Source organism: Euphorbia lathyris, chromosome 6, assembly GCF_963576675.1.
Source record: "Euphorbia lathyris chromosome 6, ddEupLath1.1, whole genome shotgun sequence".
NCBI classification, from domain to species: domain Eukaryota; kingdom Viridiplantae; phylum Streptophyta; class Magnoliopsida; order Malpighiales; family Euphorbiaceae; genus Euphorbia; species Euphorbia lathyris.
This window is the reverse complement of record NC_088915.1, coordinates 62477341-62500820: the sequence shown is the minus strand read 5'-3', so window position 1 is coordinate 62500820 and position 23480 is coordinate 62477341. Positions and strand designations below refer to the sequence as shown.

Below are 23480 nucleotides of genomic sequence, written 5' to 3'. Positions count from 1 at the left end.
TGCTGGCGGTTAAGCTTTTTGAAGCCTGCCTTTCATGAGTGAGCTTCATGAGTTGAGCTTGGACATACATATTTAACATTCGACTCTTCGCATACACTCAAACCTACATATAAAATGAATTCGGTTTGGAATTAATTTCAGTCTGAGCCGGTCCAACCTGCTCTTATATTACACCCATTATATTTTTGTTTCTTACTTAGTTTTTGTTTATTATCATTTGTTAATTTTAAATAAATATATTACGGACATTATATTTTTGTTTCTTACTTAGTTTTTGTTTATTATTATTTGTTAATTTTTATTTATTTAAGATTATATTTGTTGAATTAATTTCCTAAATTTTACTTTGCTTCATTTTTATTGTTTACAATAATAATTTAATTTTAGTTTTTCTTTAATGTAAATATATTGGTTGGGCTGGTTGGATTTTGGAGAATGAGTTTTCATAGTGTCACATACCATAGGAGACGTTAGTTAGTTCCCCGGCCATTACTAAACATTGGTCCTCCACTACTAATACAAACTACCAACCTTACCAAAACACTCACAACTCAACCTTGAATACCCTGAAACAGCCTGAAACTAAACCTACTTCCTATGTTAAACCTAATGCCAACCAAAATGCTTTTAGAAAAATACCATGAGCCTGTTGGAGATGTGGAGAGAAATCCCAACCTGGTTATCGGAGTGATGTCAAGAAGCTCAATATTATTAACATGGAACCGGTCGAAGAAGAAGTAGAGCTAAGAAGAAGAAGTTCTTGAACCTAATGAGCATGTGGAGGAAGAGACTGGTGCTATGGCCTTACCTATACATGCAATAAATGGTGGAGTGACGGATAATACTATTAGATTAAAGGGGTCTGAATAAAAAGTCATTTATGATTCTCATAGATAAAGGAAGTACCCACGGTTTTGTGGACTTAAAATTAGCTAAGCTAAAGTTCCTCTAATGAAGGTTAAAACTATAGTTGTGTCTGTGGCAGATGGGGGATAATTGATTGTTTCTGCGAAGTGTCAAGAGTGCAATTGGTCTATGCACAATCCTAGATTGGCTTTTGTAGTTAGGGCTCTTGAACTTGGTGATTATGATCTCATCCTGGAAGTGGATTTAATGAGAAAGCACACCCCGGTAACCTAATGATTTCGATCAAAATAGGTTGTTGATACATAAGGAAGATAAGAAACTCGAGCTTAAAGCATGACTGATGAAGTCAAGCTCAATATGATAACATTGAAATCAGTTAACAAACTGGTTACTTCTGGTTGGACGGGAATCACAACTAAGTTATTTCTTATGTATGTCTCCCCCCATTTCACAGGACCTTCCTCCTAATAAGCCTACTGAACACCAGATACCACCCTTTGTTCAGACCCTATTGAATCATAACTCTCATCTCTTTTCCATACTTAAATCCTTACCTCTCCAAAGAGGTCATGACCATGCTATACCATTAAAAACTTCTTCGGACCAATATACTCTCACATCCAGAAGGATGAAATTGAAAAATTAGTAAAGGAAATGAGACCCTAAGATGTTTCATACCATGTGTGCTTTAGCGACCCCAAGATGGAAAAGAGACGATCTCGCCTTTCTTCTAGTGTGAGAGTTACATCGTGAAATCATGATTTCTCGATATTTCTTGTCCTTAAGACCATTAACTTATTCTAGAAATATAGTGTGATGTGGCTACCTTGGAAGGGTCATCTTTAGGTTGATGTGATAATTCCAACAAAAAAGAACCTGACTGGATAAACGAGTTAGACTATGATGGAATGAATAAAGTACGAGGAAAAGATATCCATGAAGTTCACATCTTAGGGTTTATATATTTCACTCTTCGGACACTTATGTACATGTGCATATTTGTGAAAAATAGCGGAATTGTAGAGATCAATGTTATTACAGTGGATGTGATATGGAATCTAGGACAAAGCATATACCAGGGACACTCCATATTCAAATCTGAAGTCTATATATCTCCAACGAGTGTATAATCCCAAGTTTCATACTTGCACATCGAACAACTATATGTTCAACAAGTATATAACACTAGAGCTCTCGATAGTATGCCGATCGTATGAGCTATTTGCAATAGTATGTTCATGATATGGGGTTTAAAATATGTTCCTTTACGTGCGAGTGAGAGATGTTAGAATTATTCGGGTAATCGGCCTAATAATTAATCCACCCAAAATGGAATCGAGCCAAACCCGTCTAAAAGATGGAGGATTAAGGTTAGAGTTTTATAGCCTAACTAAAGATTATAAATAGATAACCATCTAACCCAAATCACAAAAAAAAGACATAATAGAATTAAGATGCACCTATGTGCCTCCTCGTTGTCTGTGCCTCCGTCTCTCTGTCTTAGTCGTCCGTTTTAGTTAATAGATTCTTTGTTTTCACATTGTGATTAATATCTATGTGAGTGGTTACTGACCGGTGATACGAGATCGTGGTTGATTCGATTCTTCCGCTGCTATTCTTCATATGAGTTTTGCTCTACAATAAGTAAGCCTTAAATCCGTATTTGTATTCAGATTATTCGTAGGATAATCCATTCACATTCCTTTTTATCTTTTTCTTCCTTGCAATTTTATAACTATAGATTTTTGTTTGATGGATTTGTACGATCAATTAGAGTTTGAAATTGTAGGTTATTAATGATTAAGATTTGATATTAGAATTTATTTGCTTGTGTAGAGATGTAGAGTGATGACTTTTATTCTCACTCTTCCCGTTTTTACGTATAAAGCGACCATTTTCAGCTATGAGTATAGTGAAAAATAAGTTTCGAAATATAATGGAAGATGAATATTTTTTCATATTATTTAATATTGTATATTGAGAGAGAAATCATTTATATTTTAATATAGATTTAATTATAGTTGATTGTCGTGACTTGTAAGAGCGATAATCTCTTTATTATTTGTGATAAAAAAATTTATTAAAAATTTAGCACCTGTAAGACTTTATCCTGCATTCGTTTTGGATTTGGATGAGTAAGGTGTAAATAGCAATGTTATGAAAACCGGACAAGACGGTTCAATAGCGAACCGATCAGGTCTTCGATCCGATTGATGCTGGTTTTTAGTATGTTCACCAAACCAGACTTAACCGTTAAAACTGGCCGGGTCAATCATGAATCAATTCAGGATTCGAACTTAAGCCACCAAATATTATTATACACATTTCATCACTAAATTAACTTTCAACTTGTGATTAATAGCAACACTATATATTTATATGTTTATACTAATACTCAAATATTACAATTTTAAATGTTATTTAGTATTAATTTTTTTTATATATTTTTTTGATAAATATTACTAAAAATTTAATTTATCTTTACAATATAAACAAAGTTTACTTAGTATTTGATAACCGTGTATCTGAACTTGGACTGAGTCCGGCGAACCCACTCTGATACCTAAGTCAATAGATTATTTAGGAAGAGTTAAAGAGTAAGGCCTAGTTGTGAGATAATAGTTAACATACCGTAAGATGTGGTTATACATGTCTATATATAGGGTTAATTAGAAGTCCTTTAGACATTAGGATTTCTTTTCCTGTTAGGAGTGTGATCCTAGAAGAAGTCCTTTCTAATGTAGAACTTCTAATAATATGAGGATTTCCTTTACAAGAAAAAGTTTCGATAGAATCTTTTTTAATGATCCAAAAGTCCTATTTATCACACGTGACGTTTATTATGGGGGCTGTAATTATGCCACGTGTATGATTCATTTTGCATAATAAAAGTATTTAAATTTTAAATATACATAAAATAAAATTTAAAAGTCTTAATAAATTTCATAATTTAAATAATAAAAATATATATTATTTATGGGATCAAGAAAATAAGAGATTGAACAAAGGAGTAAGATGGCCCTTGCTAATGAGGGTTAGTCCAAGTGGTAAAGCTTTGAATATCTGCTTAACAGGTTTGAGGTTCGATTCCCTACTCCGTCAAAATTTATTTTTCATTGATATGTAATCTTTTGAAACAAATGATGCACCAAGTAAGGAGAAAATAGTAATTTCCATTCAAAATATAATCCACCCTTTTGTCCGTCTCTCCCCAACTTAATAAATTGTAACGTTGAAATAGTGAATAGTTAATGTCATAAACCAGAAAAAGCTTGAAAAGAATTCAGAAATTACGATCTAGTCTGCTTGTTCATTCTCTGTTCATATTTCTCACACGAGATCCTCAATCGGCAAATCGCCACCACCACCTGCTTGCCCTTTCGGCGGCGTCTTGAACAACGACAGACAATGTCAGTCCCTTGGGCCTAGTCGGTCTCATCACCTAAGGTAGGGTTTAATTGTGTGAAAGCTTTAAGTTTCTGTTACTTATTACATCACTGGAGTTGTTCGTTGGACCTAAGAAAAAAAAGAATTATAAGAATTCTTTCAATTTTTGTCTCCGTCACTCCATCTCCTATTCTCATATTGAAATACCTGATCTTCGTAAATGATAATCGATAAATTTAGTTTGGCTATGTCAATTTTGGAGATAATAACTATGATATTTTAAAGTTTGAAATCTTGATTATTGATAGGGGTAGTAGGCTGTGAATAGGAATGCTGCGTAATTTTATTTTGAACTTTATAATTCAGCATATTTTGTAAAGAAATGTTTTCGGACAGCGCCGAATTGAATTTGCTAGTGGAATGATACAACTTCGTTTTACAGGGAAATAAATTGCACACGTTGTGAAGTTCTAGTTCTCGCCGACCTGCAGTTTAAGGTACGGGAAAGCCTGACTCTCTGTCGAATTCTTTCCCTCTCTTCCTCCCGGTTCTCCCATCTCAATCACTATGCCCTGTTACCGGTGCGGTCACCGATCTTTAACCCGTGATGACGTCAGTGGTGGCCTTGTGTGTGAATCGTGTGGCACCGTTCAACAATTCGACAATTACCAGGCTGCCACCTGGGGCGCCGATGGTCCACAAGGCGTTTTAATTCGTGTGGGCTGTTCAGGTACTGGCTCTGTTTTAAGTTACCGAGACAAGAAAATCTTTGAGGCAAATAAGCTCATTGATGATATAACTTTCAAGTTGGATTTAGTAGGTACAAAAGTTAGTGAAATCAAGTCCATGATTAATACAATCACGGAAGGTGAGTTTGGAGTAGGCGATTGGTTTCCAGTTCTAATAGGCGCTTGTGCTTATGTTGTGGTTAGGAGTGATAATAAGTCTTTGCCAATTGCAGAGATTGGAGATGTTATTGGTCGTGATGTTCATGAATTGGGTAGAATGATAACGCGGGTTGTTGATCATTTGGATTTAAAGCTACCTGAGTTTGATATTGTGACTTCTTTTGAGAAGGTATTGAGGAATTTGTCTAATTCAGGGAGGATTGATAATGATAAAGTCAAAAGAATGAGAGAACAAGGGGTGTTTCTGATACAATGTGCTACCAAGTGGTTTTTAACTACAGGGAGAAGGCCATTGCCAATTGTGGCAGCTGTACTGGTCTTGGTAGCAGAGTTGAATGGGGTTCCAGGTATGAAGATTGAGGAGATGGCAAGGAAGGTGCATGCTGCAGTGTCCACCTGTAAGTCGAGGTATAGGGAGTTGCTAGAGTCAATTGTGAAAGTGGCGCAGGCATTGCCATGGGGTAAGGATGTGACGGTGAAGAATGCTGTGAAGAATGCTCCTTTTGTTTTACGCCATATGGAGATGAAGTTAATGGCTAAGCACGGTAGGGAGGAGCATCCGGGTTCTGCTAAATTTGATTTGGAAAAGGTGGTAAGACAGTGTCTGAGGAAGGATGTTGAGTATTCCATTGATGAGGATGTTACGAAGTATGATGATTCTCAGTATTTTGAGGTGCAAAATGGCAGTAGCTTCAATCATATGGGAGTTGATGACTTGGATAAGCTTCAGCTTTCACATGAGTGCTTGTCCATGGCTTACAATAAGTTCTTGGAGGAGGATGGTTTTGGTAAGTATGTAGAAGTGACTGAGAAGGCTCAGAGAAGGAAAAGGAAAAGAGATCTTGAGCTTCATCCGACAGAATGGTGGAATGGTAAAACAGAATTGAGCAAGAAGCTTTTGCTAAAGCAAATATTGGATAAAGATGTGGGATTAAATCCTATGCCTCCATCTTTTGTTAATGGCCTTTTGGCAGTTGAGAGTAGGCGAGCAAAGATAAATGCTGCGAAGTCCCGAATCAGGAAGATTATGCATCCATGCAGTGCTGATTTAAATGATAGCAGTGAGATTTCCATTTTGGAAGATTTACATGAAGATTTACATGCTCGGAGGAAGAGAAGAAAAACTCAGGCAAAAGATATTGATTGGGAAGATTTTGTCATTGAGACCCTCCTTCTTCATCAGGTGAAAGGGGAGGAAATTGAGAGTGGGCACTATAATACATTGTTAGATTTACATGTCTTCAATTCTTGTTGATATGATAAGGATTTGGGTGAAGCTCTCCAACAATCTTTGAGAACAATGATACCTTAAGGTATAAAGATTTATTTATTTATTTTAAATGGAGCAGATGCTTTGTTCTACGTCAACAAAAACTGTATTATCCGTCCTTTTTTTGTTAATCACTACATTTTTAAAAAGTTTTGATATGTAGATGATGGTTTTTCTTTTTTCGGTTTGAAAAGAAGTCTCATTGTTTACTCGACGAAGCACTACTTCATTTCCTCGTTAACTTTATAACATGAACTGTATGATTTGTTTGGAGTGTCTTTCTATTGATCCTTGCTCCATTGGCTTTGCCTAAATTACTTTTTCTATGATATTTGTGCTTCAAAGAACCTCTACATGGCTTGTTTGCCTTTCCTATATTCACTACTGTACTCTTTTTACTATATAATGCCAACTAAGAAAATTAATTGAAGATCAAAACAATAATGTGGCTGACTAAATTTCATTTTATAATCATTAAATCATAGATCCTGATTGTGACATGTAGTGTTGCTTGGCTTGGGCCATCAAATGCTTTTTGTTCTATCTTGGCATTCATTAGCTTTTTCTCACCCCTATTTTTCAATCTTACAACATGAAAACAGAAAAGGAAAGATATGATTCACCCAAATTCTCTTTTACTTCACTGGATAAGAATTCATGGTAAGAGGAAAAAGATATATTTCTAGTAAGAATGTTGTCCTAATCCACATTAATTGGTGCAATTTATATGAGGTGCCAGACAATATTATATATTCAGAACACCATGTATGTTTTATTGTTTTTCTTGAACACTGGTATGATCATCTTGTCAAATGTAGAAATAAAGAAGGAAATATTATGCAACAAAAGGACTACTATAGATGCTTATCATTTATAACTGTTGTAGGTATCTGTCTGGTGAGCCTTTAACAACAATCTTCATTTTATCACTGTCCAGCAGCAAATGCCTCAACGGGGAAAGTTTTGGTGATGCCAGCAAGACTCTTGAAGTGAATTTTGCCAGTTGGTGTATCATCAACTTTTATCTCACTCACTGGAGGCCATAGTATAAGCTCCTTAGCTTTCACTCCCTTGAGTTTCTTGATCAATTTTTTGCTGACAATGCCAGTTATTTCACTGTCATAGCTCACAAGCTTGCTGATCATTTTGAAGCTGTGCTCAACCTTTTTGTTTTGCAGGATCCACATGTAGCCAGTATCCCTGACGAAACCAACTTCGATCACGTTTTCAAGAGGTAAGAGTCCCAAAGGAAGTTCAAACTCCTCAAGAAGGGAAGTTGCCATTTTGAGCCCCTCCTCATGACCATTCTTGATGATTCCTCCTTCCTTCTGTGCCATTCTAGTTTCTCTGTTATCAAATACTTTGAGGTTAAGTTGTTTGATTGAACTTACTTTGGTGAATTTCTTTATATATATCCATTAACATGTGCATAAGACAATTTAAATGGACAAAACAATGTGATTACCATAGTTTTAATCTCCAGGATTAGTTTACTAAATAACTGCCTGCAATAGTTGTTTAAATGTTTAAATGCAATTGTTGCACTTTCTTTTGGCTGATGTCCTGTACATGTAGGAAAAAAAAACAATCTGCTCACATGTATCTATGATATTTCTCATTTGTTTGTGGAAACTTACTGCTCCTTGTCAAGAAGAAAACATTTTTCTTTTTCACATTTCTTCGATTATTTTTCGTCATGCGAATTACAAGAAACTGCAGACCATAGTTAGTTCTATAAAAAAGTTCATGATTAAGAATAGGTACAAGAAGTTATTAATTGAAGCTTGTTGATGATTGTGAGCAGTATCTACAATAGATGTTTCTATTGCCCTGTTTTGACTTGTTGTATATTGTTTTGTAGTTGAGATTTGCATCTATTAATTAGCAGCACTCGTTTGGATGCAGGCGCTTGTGTTTTGTGACTGCAGGAGAATACTCCCAACTTCCTAGGATCCAAAAGATAAGCATAGGGTTCATCAATGCATGTGGAATGATTCTTTGTTGAATCAACACCATGGCCAAAAGCTAATATTCTTTCGTTGAGTCATTTTGTTCCATCTTGGTAATATTGGCTTCTGTTGTTAAAAATATTACTGCTAATAAGATTGGACAGGCTTTTGGTGCTTTCATTGTCAATTTTACTGGGAGAAAATAGATCCATGGCCCTTCAACTTAGGCTTTACTTTCTTTATAGCCTCTTACCTTCAAAACAAAACATAGAAGTCCTGAACTTTGACATATACTAATATAAAAGTCCCTTGACCTTTATTCAACTTACTATTGTAGAGCCGATGAAATTGATATCCTAAGTAATTTTAATTTTTGAACTTTTTGGTTATGATGTCATTTAGATGTTCGGTTAAGGGAGAGAAAGTGGTTGTTTTGAAGAGAAAGCTCTAAAAATGGTGGTTTTGGAAAATTGAAAACATCACAAGGGATGTGAGGTTTTAACTTCTAAACAATTTTAATTCTTAGGATTTTTATATTTTGAGTTAATTACCAGTCATTTTGAGGTTCTTTACCTTATAATTTAATGTTAGTAGTTAGCAAAGTTCAGGTTTTTATCTTTGGTTTTGAAGGTGCAAGCCATAAAGAAAATAAGGTCCAAGTTGAGAGGCAATGAATGTAATTTACCTTGTTATACTGTAGTGTAAGACAAACATGTCACCAAATTTAATTAAATAAAAAATCTTTTGATGAGATACCAAGGACGAGAGCAAATTACAAATAATCCTTTGTTCGATAATCTTACGAAACGTGAGAAGTTCAAAATGAAACAATTTTATTACTTTCGAGTATACTTAGTATGGATATTAAGGTTGCTTTTTGGATTTACGAGATACAAAATATCAAGAATAAATAATTTATTAGTCTCGAGTTTATGCATATTGCACTGGTTACTGAAACAACTTTATTATTGAAATAATTTAATCTTACTAATTCTTCAAAGACAGGTGCAAATATATACATTAGGACACCTAAACCTATTACAACTCTGAATAGGAACCGGAACTTAAACCTATACAACTCTAATTAGGCAAGATTGAATCCTATACATATTCTAATTAGAGAAACCATGTGGTAAAGGTTATCCCACTATGACTACAACATCCTTAGTACCCCTTCAAACTGTACTCGGCGGGACCGCACTGAAAGCTCCCATGATACGATAGTTTGGTAAAGACGTTCGTCATTTGATCAACACTAGAAATGTACCACACAACAAGTGCTTTTGAACGAACTTTATCCCGAACGAAATAAAAATCATTTTTTTTAAGTGTTTACTATTGTTATGGAACATTGTTATGAAACATATGATTAGTAGTTAAATAAGCTGCACTCAAATTATCACACCATAAGATATGAGGAGAAGTTACTGGTAGATGTGGTCGAAAGGTATTCCGCCTATGTGTGCTAATGAGAAACTGTACGCTGCTTACGCGAGGGCCAGGACAGAAGGCATCTGTTGAGAAAAATAGTGTAATTGGCCAAGTTTGCTACCTCGATACATTGTCAAACCATACGAACAAGTCCCATTTATATAAAACAAAATGCATTTGACAGCCAACTCGTGTGATTCACGAGGTGCATGTATATACTGATAGACTTTATTTACTATAAAGGATATGTCCGGACGGGTGAATGTGAGATGTTGGAGACTACTCACTCCACTCTTGTACATATCGGGATCAGTTAACAGTTTCTCCATCCTCGCTTGAAACAACTTTGCTGCTTAGCATATTCGATTTCTCAAAAATAGCCTTACAATACTTTGGTTTGATGAAGAAAATGACCCATAGAACTCTATTCAACTTCGACATCTAAAAGATAATGTAGTCATCCTGATTTCTAATGGAAAAATGAGACTCCAAAAACTGAACAAGTTTTGCAACTATACTCGTAACATTTTCGTTACCAGTAAATCATCAATATAGATCAAACAGAACAATCTAATATTGCCACAGTGATAATAATACAAAGGGTTGTCTATCTTTGATCCCTTGAAACCAAACATAAGTAGTTTAGAGGTTGACTTTTCATGCCATATACGTGGTGTTTAGGAATCACAAAATCAGGTGGTTGTGTCATATTAACCTCCTCCTGTAATTCGGCATGCAAAAAGGCATTTGAGACATCTAATTGAGTAATACTCCATCCAAAAGAAACAACTAATGTTAGAATGAGGGGAATAGTAGTGGATTGGCCATATCACGGAAAGTTTCAAAGAAGTCTATCTATGGTCTCTGATGATAACCTTTTGCCATAGGTGCCTCATACTTCTCTACTTCACTATCCGCCTTTGTTTTGATTTTAAAAATCCATCAATAACCAATTTGATTAGTATGCAGGTAACAGAACCAAGCTCCACGTGCCATTCACCATCAATGTGTTGTACTCTGATCCTATAACATCTCTCTTTTCGTGTGATTTTGAAGCTTGTAAAATGGGTGTGGGCTCTTTTTATATTGTAGCAGTGAGTATCCTAAGTTTTAATGTCCCAAGCTGGGATGTAGTAACCATCTGATGAAGACGAGAAGGAGGTTATTGAAGAGCTTGAACCAATGATGAAGAGGATGCATTATTATGTGTATCTGGTGATAACTCAGGGTTAACCAGAATGGTAGATAGAGTATGTGAATAAGTAATCAGAGTCTTAACTGTCCCCGTCGATGGATAGTCTGTAGCGGATGTTTGTGGGCTGATAGTTTGTGTCGCAAATGACGCAACAAGCTCAGTTTGATGATGCTTAGACAAAACTGCTGATGTGGAGTTAGAACTCGATAGTGACGTTGCAGGAGAGTACAACACAACATCATCTGAAATAACCGTAGGAGGTATAGAGGCTGATAAATCTGATTTACGTATAAAGAGAGGAATAATGATCGTAGGAGTTGCTAATAAGTCTGGTCGAGAGTCATGTGATACCAGTAACTTTTCTTTCTGACATCCTCAAATGGAAAAATCATGTTTATAAAAAAACACATGACATGAGATATAGATTTTTCATAAGGCAACAACAATAACCTTTATGAAGTCGACTATAACTCAACAAGACACCTTTAGTAGACCGAGATGCAAGTTTACATAGACTATATAAGTAAAGCTAAGGATAAAATACGCAACCAAAAATACGTATTTGTATATAATCCAAAAGTTTGCCAAATAGTAAGTATGAAATTACAAAATTATCAATGAAGGTGGATAGTCGATTGATTACACACAACAATATCAAATTGATCTATTAGTTTTGACAAAACTAACTATTTAGTTCATCCATCTATAAATTTTAGGGTTAAGGTGCAAAAATACCCCTAACGTTTTGGTTCATGAGCAATTTTACCCCTAACGTCTAAAATGGTGCAATTTTGCCTCTAACGTTTGTAGCCAAGAACAATTTTACCCCTAACGTTGGTAATTTGGGTCAATTTCAGACACTATTATAAAACATAAATATCGTTGTTCATTATTTTGCACCAATTGTATATGAATTCATTTTAAAAAAAGGATTTCATATTTTTTGTAATTTAATAATAGAATTGGAGATTAATATTTATAAATTCGGTGAATTTTTTGAATTTTTTTGTCTAATTCGTACAAAAGACATTATATTTTTTTATTATTTTTTTTATTTTTTTTAAAATCCCAACATATATTTATGATTTATTACTGATAAAATGACGCACATGGAAGTGTAGATGATAAGATTCATGATCGAGAAGATAGTTTGATGAATTATTTCTGAAATTGACCCAAATTACCAACGTTAGGGGTAAAATTGCTCTTGGCTACAAACGTTAGGGGCAAAATTGCACCATTTTAGACGTTAGGGGTAAAATTGCTCCTAACCCAAAACGTTAGGGGTATTTTTGCACCTTAACCCTAAATTTTATATAGAATAACAAGCTTACCTTTATATCACTAATTAATTTTTATATATATTTAATTAATTTTTTCACAAGTTTATTTATTATATTAAATAAGAATGGAAAGTAATATTAGTAATGAAAAAATATAATAATTTAGTCTAATTATAATAAAAATAGATAATTATATTTTAATAATTTATAGTATTTTAATTTAAATATATCTTTCATAGTCTACTTTACACTACAAAAAATGAGACTTACAGACACAATTAGTTAGTGACAAATTATAATTTTAGTCCTCAATTATAAATTTTAAATTAGTATAGAGAACTACTATATTTTTTTGTCTCTGATTTTTTTTAATTAAGAAAAGAGGACAAATTTAATTAATTGAAATTATAAATATTGTACATTTAGTTTTTGAACAACGAAAGGGGACGACACACGTTATCTTTTTCCTTTGTTTCAATCAGTTGCTTCAACTCTTTCTTCCTCGTTTATTAGATAAATCTTTTTTCCCCAATTGAAATTAATATATGGGCTTTTTTTGTTTAGGGTTAATCCTTTCTATCTCTCTCTCTCTCTCGCTCTCGCTCTTCTACCCCTCCCTGCCAGTCGATACACCGTCTTCGTCTGCAATCGGCGCCACCAAACATCCCTTCTCTCTCTCGTTTGTTCTTTCGATTCGTTTTCCTTCTCCATTTGGCTTTCTCTGTTCTTTCATTTTCCTTCCTTTCATCTCCTCCCAAGCGTGATCGATGAATTCAATACTAATCGACAAATTCAAGGTAACTGCCTTTGATGATGGCAATGGTTTTGGTTCTCCAGATGATGTTGGTGTCCAAGGTAATTGATCATTCTTTGAGCATTTTACTGTAATTTAAGTTATTTGAATCCAATTATCTAATTTCTGTTTTACATTTTTTAGGTTTTTGGAATCTATATCAGAATATATTTAGCCTGGTCAATAAATTGGGGATTAAACCAATCGCTTTATTAAACCGAGAGACTAGAGGTATGTATAATCACTTGAAACTCGAATGAAGAATTGAGGAGAATGTCCATAATTTTAAACATTAATTTTTTGGGGAAAAAACCTTGTCATCAACTTTAGTTCTAGAAAAACGAATTGATATACTGAGGATCATTCTGCAGGCTGAATTTTTTATATTCGAAGACCAACCTTAGTTGGCTACCCCATTGGGAACCTTATCTTATACTCAAGCAATCAATACATATATGTTATATTTCAACCAAAATGATTTTTTGGACTTTGAAAAAGTAATATTCACTGCATTGATTGCAGTTTTCAACGGTCCCTTTGATAGATATTAACAATGCTTCCTCTAATGGCTGCTGGTATGCTCTTTTACATGAAAATATGGTAAGCAATTTTTCCTACACAGATCAACTATGCATTGACTCTTTAGCGTTCCTTCTTGTCATTTTTTTATTTGTGATATTAAGCAATTGTTAAGTTTAGCATTTGATTTTTTTTGTAAGTTATATGGATTGATCATTTATCACTACCATATATTTGTAGTGATTGATTTTGACAACACGGAATGGTATGGAGAAAATACTATCCAAATAAGGATTTTTTAACTGCAACTTCAGATTTCAGGAATTTTAAAAATTACTTGTTGCTTATACTTTACTTAGACAGTTGTCGGTATCCTATTTGGAGTACCAAGGAACTTTTCAAACCATTTGGCTGCTCATAAAGGCTTAATTGGAATGTTTTTGGTCTGAATATTTCACAAAATTGATTATTGATTTGATGCTCTTAATATTTGATCATCAGATTCGGAATCTGTTAGTGGTGGAATCCTTGATACTTCAGCAACATGCGAGTCTATTGACGTTCTAAACTGCAGAACTTCAGCAAGTTCATTGCCAGAGTCTCCAAATAAGCAGAGGATATCAAAACTACAAGAAACATTTTCAGTACTCGAAGAAGAGGATGCTTGTCCCATTTGTGTGTGTCTGCTTAAACTTGATGTTCAAACCTTCGGCATCTACTTGCAGATTATGATACAGAGAATCCAATTTTTTTTACCAAATGCGAACATCATTTAATAAACTGGTATAGTTTAGGCTGGCAATTTCATAAAATGTAAAGGAATAGAAAAGAAAAAGATTTATGGCACTGTTAATTTCTGGTGACATGACTTTGCTTCTATCTGGTTAACATGAATACAGAATGTTCACTTTTTTATGTTTCTTAACTTCACAGGAAATGTTATTTGGCAATGGCTTCAATTACTAGCACTTCCCAAGATGAAAAGTTTATTAGCAGTTTCTGTGGAAAGCTTGCCAACTTAGTGGATTGAGATGCAGGTAAAGCTAAGGTACTTGGATACATTTTATTGGATCCTTAGCTCTGACTTTGATTGTTGCACCTTTTATCCACGTCTTTTTTTCTCTTGGCCTAATTTGTCGAAAGCTAAGGTACGTGGATTACATTTTATAGCTCTTAAAATACTTCAAATATTGTTATATGGGTAATGTACATGAAATTATTATAATCTTCAACTGAATTCTTAATTGCTTTAGTACTTGATTCTCTGTTATGCCGATAGAAATAACTGATATACTTTTTTTCTATTTTTAGTCTATTAATTGGTGCTTCTTGAAATTTCAGGTTTTAATTTTGATGCACATGTTCTTTAGTACATCACTTGTTATTTCTTCTTTTTATGGCATTCTTCATAAGGTGGAATATTTCCACGAGCTAAGGTAGTTTCTTCTGAGATATTGAGTGTTTTATCTTTCCAGTTTTTTTTTGTAAATTCAATAATGGTGTCTAATTAATACTTAAATTCCTAGGGTACAGTTCCCGCATCCACTTAATTGAAAAAGGATATAAAAGAACTCAGAATGGTTATCCTGCAGATTCTGGCAGTGAAGTTAACTGTCCTGAATATTCTGGGTATGCTAATTGCTCATTTGATTTTATGGGGTTGCGGGCACATGTTGACTACCTTCAAGTTTATGTTAAAGCAGAATATGATTAGCTATTTCAATTTGAAGATTGCACTGAATTATTCCCTTCTAACTCTAAGCTATGCTTTCCTCAACTTAATTTTACTTCGGAAATATTTGCAGGCCAAGTTGTTTGCTAAGGGTGATGAGGCCCTGAAAGATAGGGAAGTTGTTGTCTTTGCTTTAAATGATGTGGCTGAGGGTTGATTAATGGCCTTTATCCTCATTTGTCTCAGGTAAATTTATTTATGTTTTTCCAATTTAATTGGCTCTATTTAAAGTAGAAAGCAGACAATCCTGATCTACATGCTTTCTTCAATTTCTCTAAAATACAGAACATGGTTGTGACATGCTATTAAATTTTCAGGTTCAGCTGACAGTATTGTGAAATTCTTGAATTTGGTTGATTGGATCCACAAGACCTGAAGTGGAGTTGAACCTTCTAGTTTATGCCTAAGAAGCACAAAGTGATGATGAAGATGTTAACATGATGAATGCTTACTAAGATGCTAATGAATGAAGGAAAAATTTGAAGGTAATTTTTGCTATTTGATCATTGTTATGTTTACAACTGTTAGGCTACATTTGATTTATTTATTTACAACATAATGTGAATAGAAATAAGAGATCAACAGTACAAAATGCCTAGTCAAGCTGGTACTTTCTGTAGAACTCATACGAATCAGTGCAAACATCAACAATGTAAAACTTAAATTTCAGTGGTGTTAATATTACACTAATTCCCTTCTCAAAAAATAATACACTAATTATGTAGTTATGATTTTGGGAGTGATGTTGATATTAATTATTTGATTTAGGAAGGCAAATGTTATATCACATTTTCTGTGTTCATTTGCAGTGAAGGATTTGAGAAGAATGAAACGATTTAAAGCTAAAGGGGACATCGTTAGATAGATCTTAAGAATTATGGTAGAACATATCAGAACCAATGTTATTTGGGAAGGACGTAGTTCCTTTTTTTCTAATAATTTTTTGTTGAATATTAAGGTTACATAATAAATCATTTTGTGTTGATTGTTTTTTGTCTGATTTATGTCTATAAATGAGGTTATGGTTTATTTGAAAAATGAACCAGTAAATTACTAATTATGGTTGATGGTGAAAAATGAACCTGTAAATTTACCGGTTTAAATTAATAATTAACATTTTTATTTTTTTAGGGCGTGTCGTTCTTTATTGTAAGGACAGAAATATGTCACTATTACATGGGGACGATAGTGGTCCCTATGAATGGGGACGAGATGTTGTCCCTAAGAACAAGGACGACAATCGTCCGTAAGAACGGGGATGAGATGTTGTCCTTAAGAACGGGAACGACAGTCGTCCATAAGAACAGGGATGAAATGTTGTCCCTAAGAACAGGGACGATAATCGTCCCTCTTAACGGGGACGACAGTCGTCCTAAAGAATGGGGACGACAGTTGTCCCAAAGAATGGGGACGACATCATGTTTTTTGTCCCCTATAGAATCAAGGACGGAGGAAACAAGGACGAAAAATAGGGACGAAAAAATTGTCCCTGAAAATATAGGGGACAAATTTTCATATTTTTGGGGACGATTTTTGTCGTCTCTGAAAGTCAGTTTTTTTTTATAGTGTTATGTCGTATTTGTTATATAGCATTATAGAGTTTTTAATTTACTGATTAATAATCAATTAAACAATGTTAAATAGTCATTAATGGGTTTTATAACCTAATAAGTAAATTAAACAATGTTAAACAATGTTAAAATAATTTTTTCTAATTTATATGATTGCTCGGTTCGAGTTTCGTCAGACACCTAAAATATGGACTCTCTTCTAATTAAAGTTTTCTACATACACCGGGACTGCAACTCGCAATTTCTAATTTTAAACGACTTAATGTCCTTAATTGCCCAACCCAATATTAATCAGAGTTCGGTTTTAAACTTTTGGAACGGGGGATGGCTGTGCCCCTCACTGGCTGCTCAGGTTGGGTTAACAGCTCGACAACAACGTTCCTCTTCGGATTCGGTTGAAAATTATCTGGATGGAGATAATTGGCATAACATGCCTGGGCTTCCTTCAGACGTTGAGGGTAGGGTTCGGTGCATTAAGCTGGAAAGGATGCGGATGATAAATGCGTGCGGAAGCCTGCTATGAGTGGGGTTCTATCTGTTAAATTGCTATATGCTTGGCTTAGGGATCCGGTTGATCAGCAACAATGGTGTCGTTTCCTTCGACATCCGTGCGTTCCTCCTGCGCATTTGTTAGTTGCCTGGCGTGCCTATCTCGGCTATTTGCCTACTCACGATAAGCTGAGATTACGTGGGTGTCCTATTGTCTCGCGCTGCAGCTTATGCTTGTCAGATGTGGAATCGATTGATCATCTTTTCGTCACTTGTCCGTTTGCTAAAATTATCTGGCAAGGTATTAGCTCATTGTTTGGACACCGGATCAACATGAGCTCGACACTTAAAACTCTTATAAGTTAAGCCATAGTTCATCGCTTTAGCTCTCAAATTTCTGACTTATGGGCAACTATAATTGGAAATTCTGTTTGGGCGTTGTGGATTACTCGGAATAGATGCATTTTTGAAGATGAAAAACCAGAAACAGTAATGGTTTTAAGACGCATTTGGAGAGCCTTGAGAGAGTCTTCTCACATGGGCCGAGGTACTACTTGGAATTCGTTAGTGGAAACATAAATTTTAGGAGAGCTCAGGATTCCTAAAAAGCTTGCTAAAGGGCTACGAATCATCCTGGTTGTTTGGCAGCCTCCCTCAAGGCATTGGACGAAGATTAATACAGATGCTTCTGTCTCAGGTTCTCCTGGACCGACCGGGTGCAGAGGGATTTTTCGCTCAGGTACTGGTTTGTGTCTGGGAGCATTTTCTTTTCTAATCACCTGTTCGTTTGCCTTTCTTACTGTCTGCGGCTGTTCATGCTATTGATTTGGCCTACAACAAGGGTTGGCAAAATATATGGATTGAAAGCGACTCTATGTACGTAGTGCAGATGCTTAAAACCAAATCCAAATCGGTACCTTGGGTAATTAGACAGAATTGGTTAAATTATTTATCACAGGTTGAAGCTATGAACTGTGTTATATCTCACATTTTTCGTGAAGGCAACCAGGTTGCTGACTCGCTTGCAAACTTTGGACGGACACCATCTAGTTTTATGTGGTGGGATGATATCCCGGGCTTCTGTGGTTCGGCTTTTCTTCACAATAGGGGAGGACAGTGCTTACCATTTCTCTTGATCATGTTCTATATTTATTTTTTATTCTTTCATTCTTTTGTAGTCGGATTTTTTCGTTATTCTTTTAATAATATTGGTTCGGGGGTTACAGGGTTGAGGCCAAGGGTGCTAGCAAAGCTGGGATGTCCGTCTTCGGCTCCTCCTCGATAACCAGCCTTTAATCAAAAAATCAAAATAGTAAAAATAGTTCAATATTACATTATTCATTAAATTTTTATATTTGTTTATCAAACATTATAAAACACTAAATTAATTTATGGTACATAAGTAAACTTATTATTTTATTTATAATTTAAAATATTTTTGTAATATACATATATGGCATAAAATAAAATATTATATAAAAAATGGATTCAATATTATTTAAATTAAAATAATATTTCAATTTTAAATGTGATTACATATATTTTTTTTTATCAAAAATAGATTAAATAATAATATAATATTATAACTACATGCATTAATATAATAAAAAAACGATAAAGAACTTCTATATAAATTAGTTAATTGTAGATTCAACTTGTTATTTATATAAAATTTATGCATGGAAGCACCAACTAGTTATTTTTGTCAAAACTCAAGGATTTTATCAATATTATCAGAATCGGACTGGACATCAAACCGGATTGATAACTGGATCACGGATCACTTGATCAGACTAGATGGTTTGGATTGGTCGAACCGGATGACGTAATAAATAAATAAATAATATTTATATATATTAAATATATATAATTATTCTAAAATTATTTTTTATACATTATATATATCCAAAATAAATTATAAACAACTTTTGATTTGTTATTTTTTGTCAATTTGAGTCTTAAATATCTAACGAATAAATTAAGTTCAAAATAAATTGAAACATATCAACGTATTCTATGCCATGAGATCTTACGAAACTGATACTCAAAGTGAACGACTTGAAATGGTTTGGAAGAAAATAAAAGGAAATTAAGCATTCACATCTCACATAGGAAAGAAAGGAAAAACTTAACTAGCTTATAAGTAAATGGGTTTTACAAGACTTTAACCAATTACTAGGAAAAAGGCTCTCTCATGCGCAGGGGAGGGTGCAATCGACTAATCACCGGATTAGGGGCGCACCCGCACGACGTGGGCGACGCGAATGTCGCACCGTAATAAGGTCCCTTGACTTGCTCATTTTTGTTACAACGCCAAAACCGGCGGGGTTACACCGGGTGCCGGTTCAATCCTGGGTCTCTCCGGTTTCAACTATCCGGACAGGCTCGGAACGGTCTCCTCATCGGCCGGTCCAGTCCGAGCCTGATAACATTGGATTTTATATAGTCTTTGTTTGAAAATAGAGAAATTAACTAATGTAATATGTAAAAGCTCTAATAAATTATTTATCCAAATATCAATTGTGTTTTTTTTGGAAGCTAAGAGCCTTTTTATTTCACCTGTTAGTTTGTTGTTATTGATATGTTATAGATATTAATTGAATTTTTTTTTTTTTTTTTTTTGCTTAAAAGCAGTTGTTTCGAATTTTTATCAAATATTTTTTTTAGTCTTGTGCTTAGACTTAAAAGATAAAAAGCAATTCCGAGAAATGAAAATAAATGAGCACTAAGTTTGATTTATTTTAAGTGGCCCTATTTATGTGGAACGGGGATTTTTGCTGTTTGTCTATCTTTTTTACGAGTTAAATGCACAATTGGTCACAAACTTACATATTTGTCTCAAAATGACCACTCAACTTTAATTTGTCTCAATAAAATCACTTAATTTTGAATTTTGTCTCAATTAAATCACTCCGGTGATTTTAGTGGTTAAAAAGCATCAAAATGATGTCATGATTGACACATCAACATGAGTAAAAAGATCTCTGACCAAAATGACACGTGACAGGCACATGCCGGTTATTTTTATGAAAAAAAAACTAAATTTTGTTTTCTTTTCCATAAAAATAATTGACACGTGATAGCTAGGTGGCGCATACGTGGATTTCATGTGTCGTTTCGGTTAGAGATCTTAGTTGACTGAGCTAACGTGTCAATCATGATATCATTTCGATGCCTTTTAACCACTAAAATCAACGGATTGATTTAATTGAGACAGAACTCAAAGTTGAATGATTTTATTAAGATAAATTGAAGTCGAGTGACTATTTTGAGACACATTGAAGTCGAGTGATGATTTAACCCATCTTTTTACTAAATTAGCGGTAGTCTTGTTTTCTTAGTTTTTTTTTTTTTTTTCCATTAGTTTAGTTAATTTATTGGGTCGCCCGTATTTCTTATCAATGTTATTGTTTTTGTAAGGAGCATTTTAGTCCAACGTTATTTTAGGATTTTAGGTATTTATTGGAATAAGGATATTTCCTTCATGAGAGTTCCCAAGAAAGGTCTTCTCTTTATGTTCTTTGGAGTATTACAGTTGAATAATTAGAAATTTAAATCATTGATGGTTGGAGATTGGAGGTGTTTGTTTTAGCTTTTTGGTGGAATATTTAACGTTTCATTTTTTTTTTTACAGGAACAGTAACGTTTTGGAGCTTTTCACGCTTTTCATGAATGGTCATTTTTTGTTTGTATTTAATTGATGTTGATAAAATTATCATTCTTATTTTCACGAAACATATTTATTTTTAAATGTTATTTTCATCTGTATAATATTATTGCCGAAATAACAAGATTTTACTCCATTCAATAAATTATTACTTTTAATTTTTATTTAGTTATTTAGATTATTTTTTAATAATTTGTGATTTGTACTACAATTTTTTATTTTTATAGTTTATTTATTATTTAATTAAAAACATGTCCATGTTAAACTTTTTACATCCTAACACTAATAATTAAGCGATTAATAACAAACAACTAACACTAAACATAAACAGCTAACTACAACAGTAAACAACTAATAACAACAACTATTAATTAATTGAACCAAACAAGCCTTGTATTTGGGTCTTAGAACTTTATTTTGTAAGAGTTTATTTTTTTTTATCGGAGAATGGATTTGAGTTTTTGCTATTTTGATTTGCGAAGGGTTTTCTTTTGTTAGTAATTTAACGAGATTTATTTATTGGTTGTTGGAGATTGAAATCGCGTTTTTGGAACTTAGTTTTGTAATAGTTCTTTTTCATCTTACTTTTAATTGTTAGTTTTTTACATGGATAAAATCTAGTTGTTGAGTTTTGAGATATCGTTGTTCATTGGGTCGCATTATCTTTGTTGAAATTATTCACAATTAGGCACATGTAATTGGCGGCTACCAATTAATTTGATGCAAAAGCAATTAACAACTCTGGACACATAATAAAAGGTATTGGGATTTTGTTACTGTGACTTATGCTTGTTAGAATGCTAAGTGATTCGAATTAATCAGATCCCGTGATACTATATATATATATATAATTGATTTAAAAGGGTCATCAATGATAAGGATGCCATTGACTGACGCGAAAGATCTTACCATTGACAACGGTTTTTAATTAGTCTAGATTTACAAAACAATAAGCATATGTATAATAAAAAAATTAATTGTAATGAATAAATAGTTTGCGACAAGAAATGAATCAAGAAGAAAAGATGATTCCATGAAAAACGAAACCAGAATAATGAAAGAAATAGAACAAGGATGAAGGTTCAGATTGGAAAAACATGTTGTAAAAGAGATGTTATATAAAGTTGGAAAATATGTACTTCTTTAGGTGGAATTCATAAATGTAGAAATTGGAAGGTGGATTACTAAACCCAGCCATGAATTCCCACCCCTAGCCCCGTAAAAAGACCAAACTACCCTTTACCCAAAATTTGAAAAAACACAAAACCTCTCAAATACCCTACACATTCTTTGATCAAATCCGGACTAATTTGTGAACCAAAACATGGAGTGTAACAACAACCGTAAAGGGAAAGCGAAAATAATAAGATTTACCGTTTTTGTTTTTTTTGATTTAAGTTAAAAATTGAATCTGTGGGTGATTTTTTAAAAACGTCGGAATCGCAGTCGGGCGTATGAACATCGCGCCCGACCTACGGTTCCGGCGTATGAATATCACGGGGCTAGGGGTGGGAATTTGGGGCTGGGTTTAACAACATCCAATTGGAAGTCGACCCAACGCTTATAACGGAGAAAAATGTGCTACTATAGTAAATGGAAACTCAATGTGCTGGCAAAATCGAAAAGGTTTTCAATTTTTAAAATTTATGTGTGGTAAATTTAGTTTTTGTGATGGACTAATTACAAAATCCGTTACAAATACTTAGTGAATTGTATTTGTAACGACCATAACAAAGCTCGTTATTGAAATGTTTATCGTAACAAGTATATATACGTGTATTACAATAGCTAAGTCAACTAGATTGCATCACCTCATGACTATGAACTCATTTTATTTAATTATAACCTAATAAACTCATTCTATATATATATATACTTTAAATTGCATGGCATCTTCTCTTATAAAATAATATAAGTTATCGTTTTTAATTTCTGGATCTAATTGTTAATGTAAAGTAAATTACTGAGAAAGATGCAAAGAAGAAAACTACAAGTTTCTCCAATTAAACTACGTAAAATTCATTTTTATTCAGTTTGGGTAAATTACATCCATGCGCACTGAACTTTATCCATTTAACATTGTGGCCACTGAATTTCAATTCTTAACAATATGGCCACTATAAACTTTACACTTTTTAATATCAGTGGCCACTCAACTCCTCAAAACAACCGCTGACGGTCTGAAAATAAAAAATCGAAGAGTTAATGATATTCTAAGGAACTTTAATTCTTGAAAATTTTCGTTTTGATGTCATTTAGGTGTTGTTTGGTTAGGAGAGAGGGAGTGAATTTTTAGGGAGAGAAAGCTCCAAAAAATGTGATTTTGGAAATAAAAAATGTGATTCATGGTCATACCAATAAGAATTGAAGTTCAGTGGCCACAATATTAAAAGGGGTAAAGTTCAGTGGCTATGTGTGT

The 23480-nt window shown here is 33.8% G+C and overlaps 2 protein-coding genes across 22 annotated transcripts; both read left to right on the top strand.

Annotated features, from left to right (window-relative positions):
• Nucleotides 1-4113: 4113 nt before the first annotated feature.
• LOC136232779 (plant-specific TFIIB-related protein PTF2) lies at nucleotides 4114-9108 on the top strand. 9 transcript variants are annotated; one of them, XM_066022185.1, is made up of 5 exons: nucleotides 4114-4314; nucleotides 4697-6475; nucleotides 7370-7477; nucleotides 7611-7799; nucleotides 8338-9107. In XM_066022185.1, the coding sequence occupies exon 2, from the start codon at nucleotides 4822-4824 to the stop codon at nucleotides 6415-6417; it is 1596 nt and encodes a 531-aa protein (XP_065878257.1). In that variant the 5' UTR covers nucleotides 4114-4314; nucleotides 4697-4821; the 3' UTR covers nucleotides 6418-6475; nucleotides 7370-7477; nucleotides 7611-7799; nucleotides 8338-9107. The 9 variants fall into 9 exon arrangements, with proteins under 9 accessions (XP_065878257.1, XP_065878251.1, XP_065878255.1 ...); XM_066022179.1 differs by having other exon boundaries at nucleotides 7319-7477; nucleotides 8338-9106; XM_066022183.1 differs by having other exon boundaries at nucleotides 7319-7539; nucleotides 7611-7666; nucleotides 8338-9106.
• Nucleotides 9109-12796: 3688 nt separating this feature from the next.
• On the top strand, nucleotides 12797-16331 carry LOC136231938 (uncharacterized). Of its 13 annotated transcripts, none has more exons than XM_066020975.1 (9): nucleotides 12801-13145; nucleotides 13228-13314; nucleotides 14104-14385; nucleotides 14536-14639; nucleotides 14944-15038; nucleotides 15136-15231; nucleotides 15408-15520; nucleotides 15652-15819; nucleotides 16144-16331. In XM_066020975.1, the coding sequence occupies exons 1-3, from the start codon at nucleotides 13058-13060 to the stop codon at nucleotides 14376-14378; spliced, it is 450 nt and encodes a 149-aa protein (XP_065877047.1). In that variant the 5' UTR covers nucleotides 12801-13057; the 3' UTR covers nucleotides 14379-14385; nucleotides 14536-14639; nucleotides 14944-15038; nucleotides 15136-15231; nucleotides 15408-15520; nucleotides 15652-15819; nucleotides 16144-16331. The 13 variants fall into 13 exon arrangements, with proteins under 13 accessions (XP_065877038.1, XP_065877047.1, XP_065877044.1 ...); XM_066020972.1 differs by having other exon boundaries at nucleotides 15129-15231; XM_066020973.1 differs by having other exon boundaries at nucleotides 14536-14650.
• The last annotated feature ends 7149 nt before the right edge of the window (nucleotides 16332-23480 follow it).

Coding starts and splice junctions, on each gene's coding strand:
- LOC136232779 (XM_066022185.1), top strand. CDS start 4,822: ATGCCCTGTTACCGGTGCGGTCACCGATCTTTAACCCGTGATGACGTC.
- LOC136231938 (XM_066020966.1), top strand. CDS start 13,058: ATGAATTCAATACTAATCGACAAATTCAAGGTAACTGCCTTTGATGAT. Junction 13,146..13,227: donor AGATGATGTTGGTGTCCAAG/GTAATTGATCAT, acceptor TACATTTTTTAG/GTTTTTGGAATCTATATCAG. Junction 13,315..14,103: donor ATTAAACCGAGAGACTAGAG/GTATGTATAATC, acceptor TTTGATCATCAG/ATTCGGAATCTGTTAGTGGT.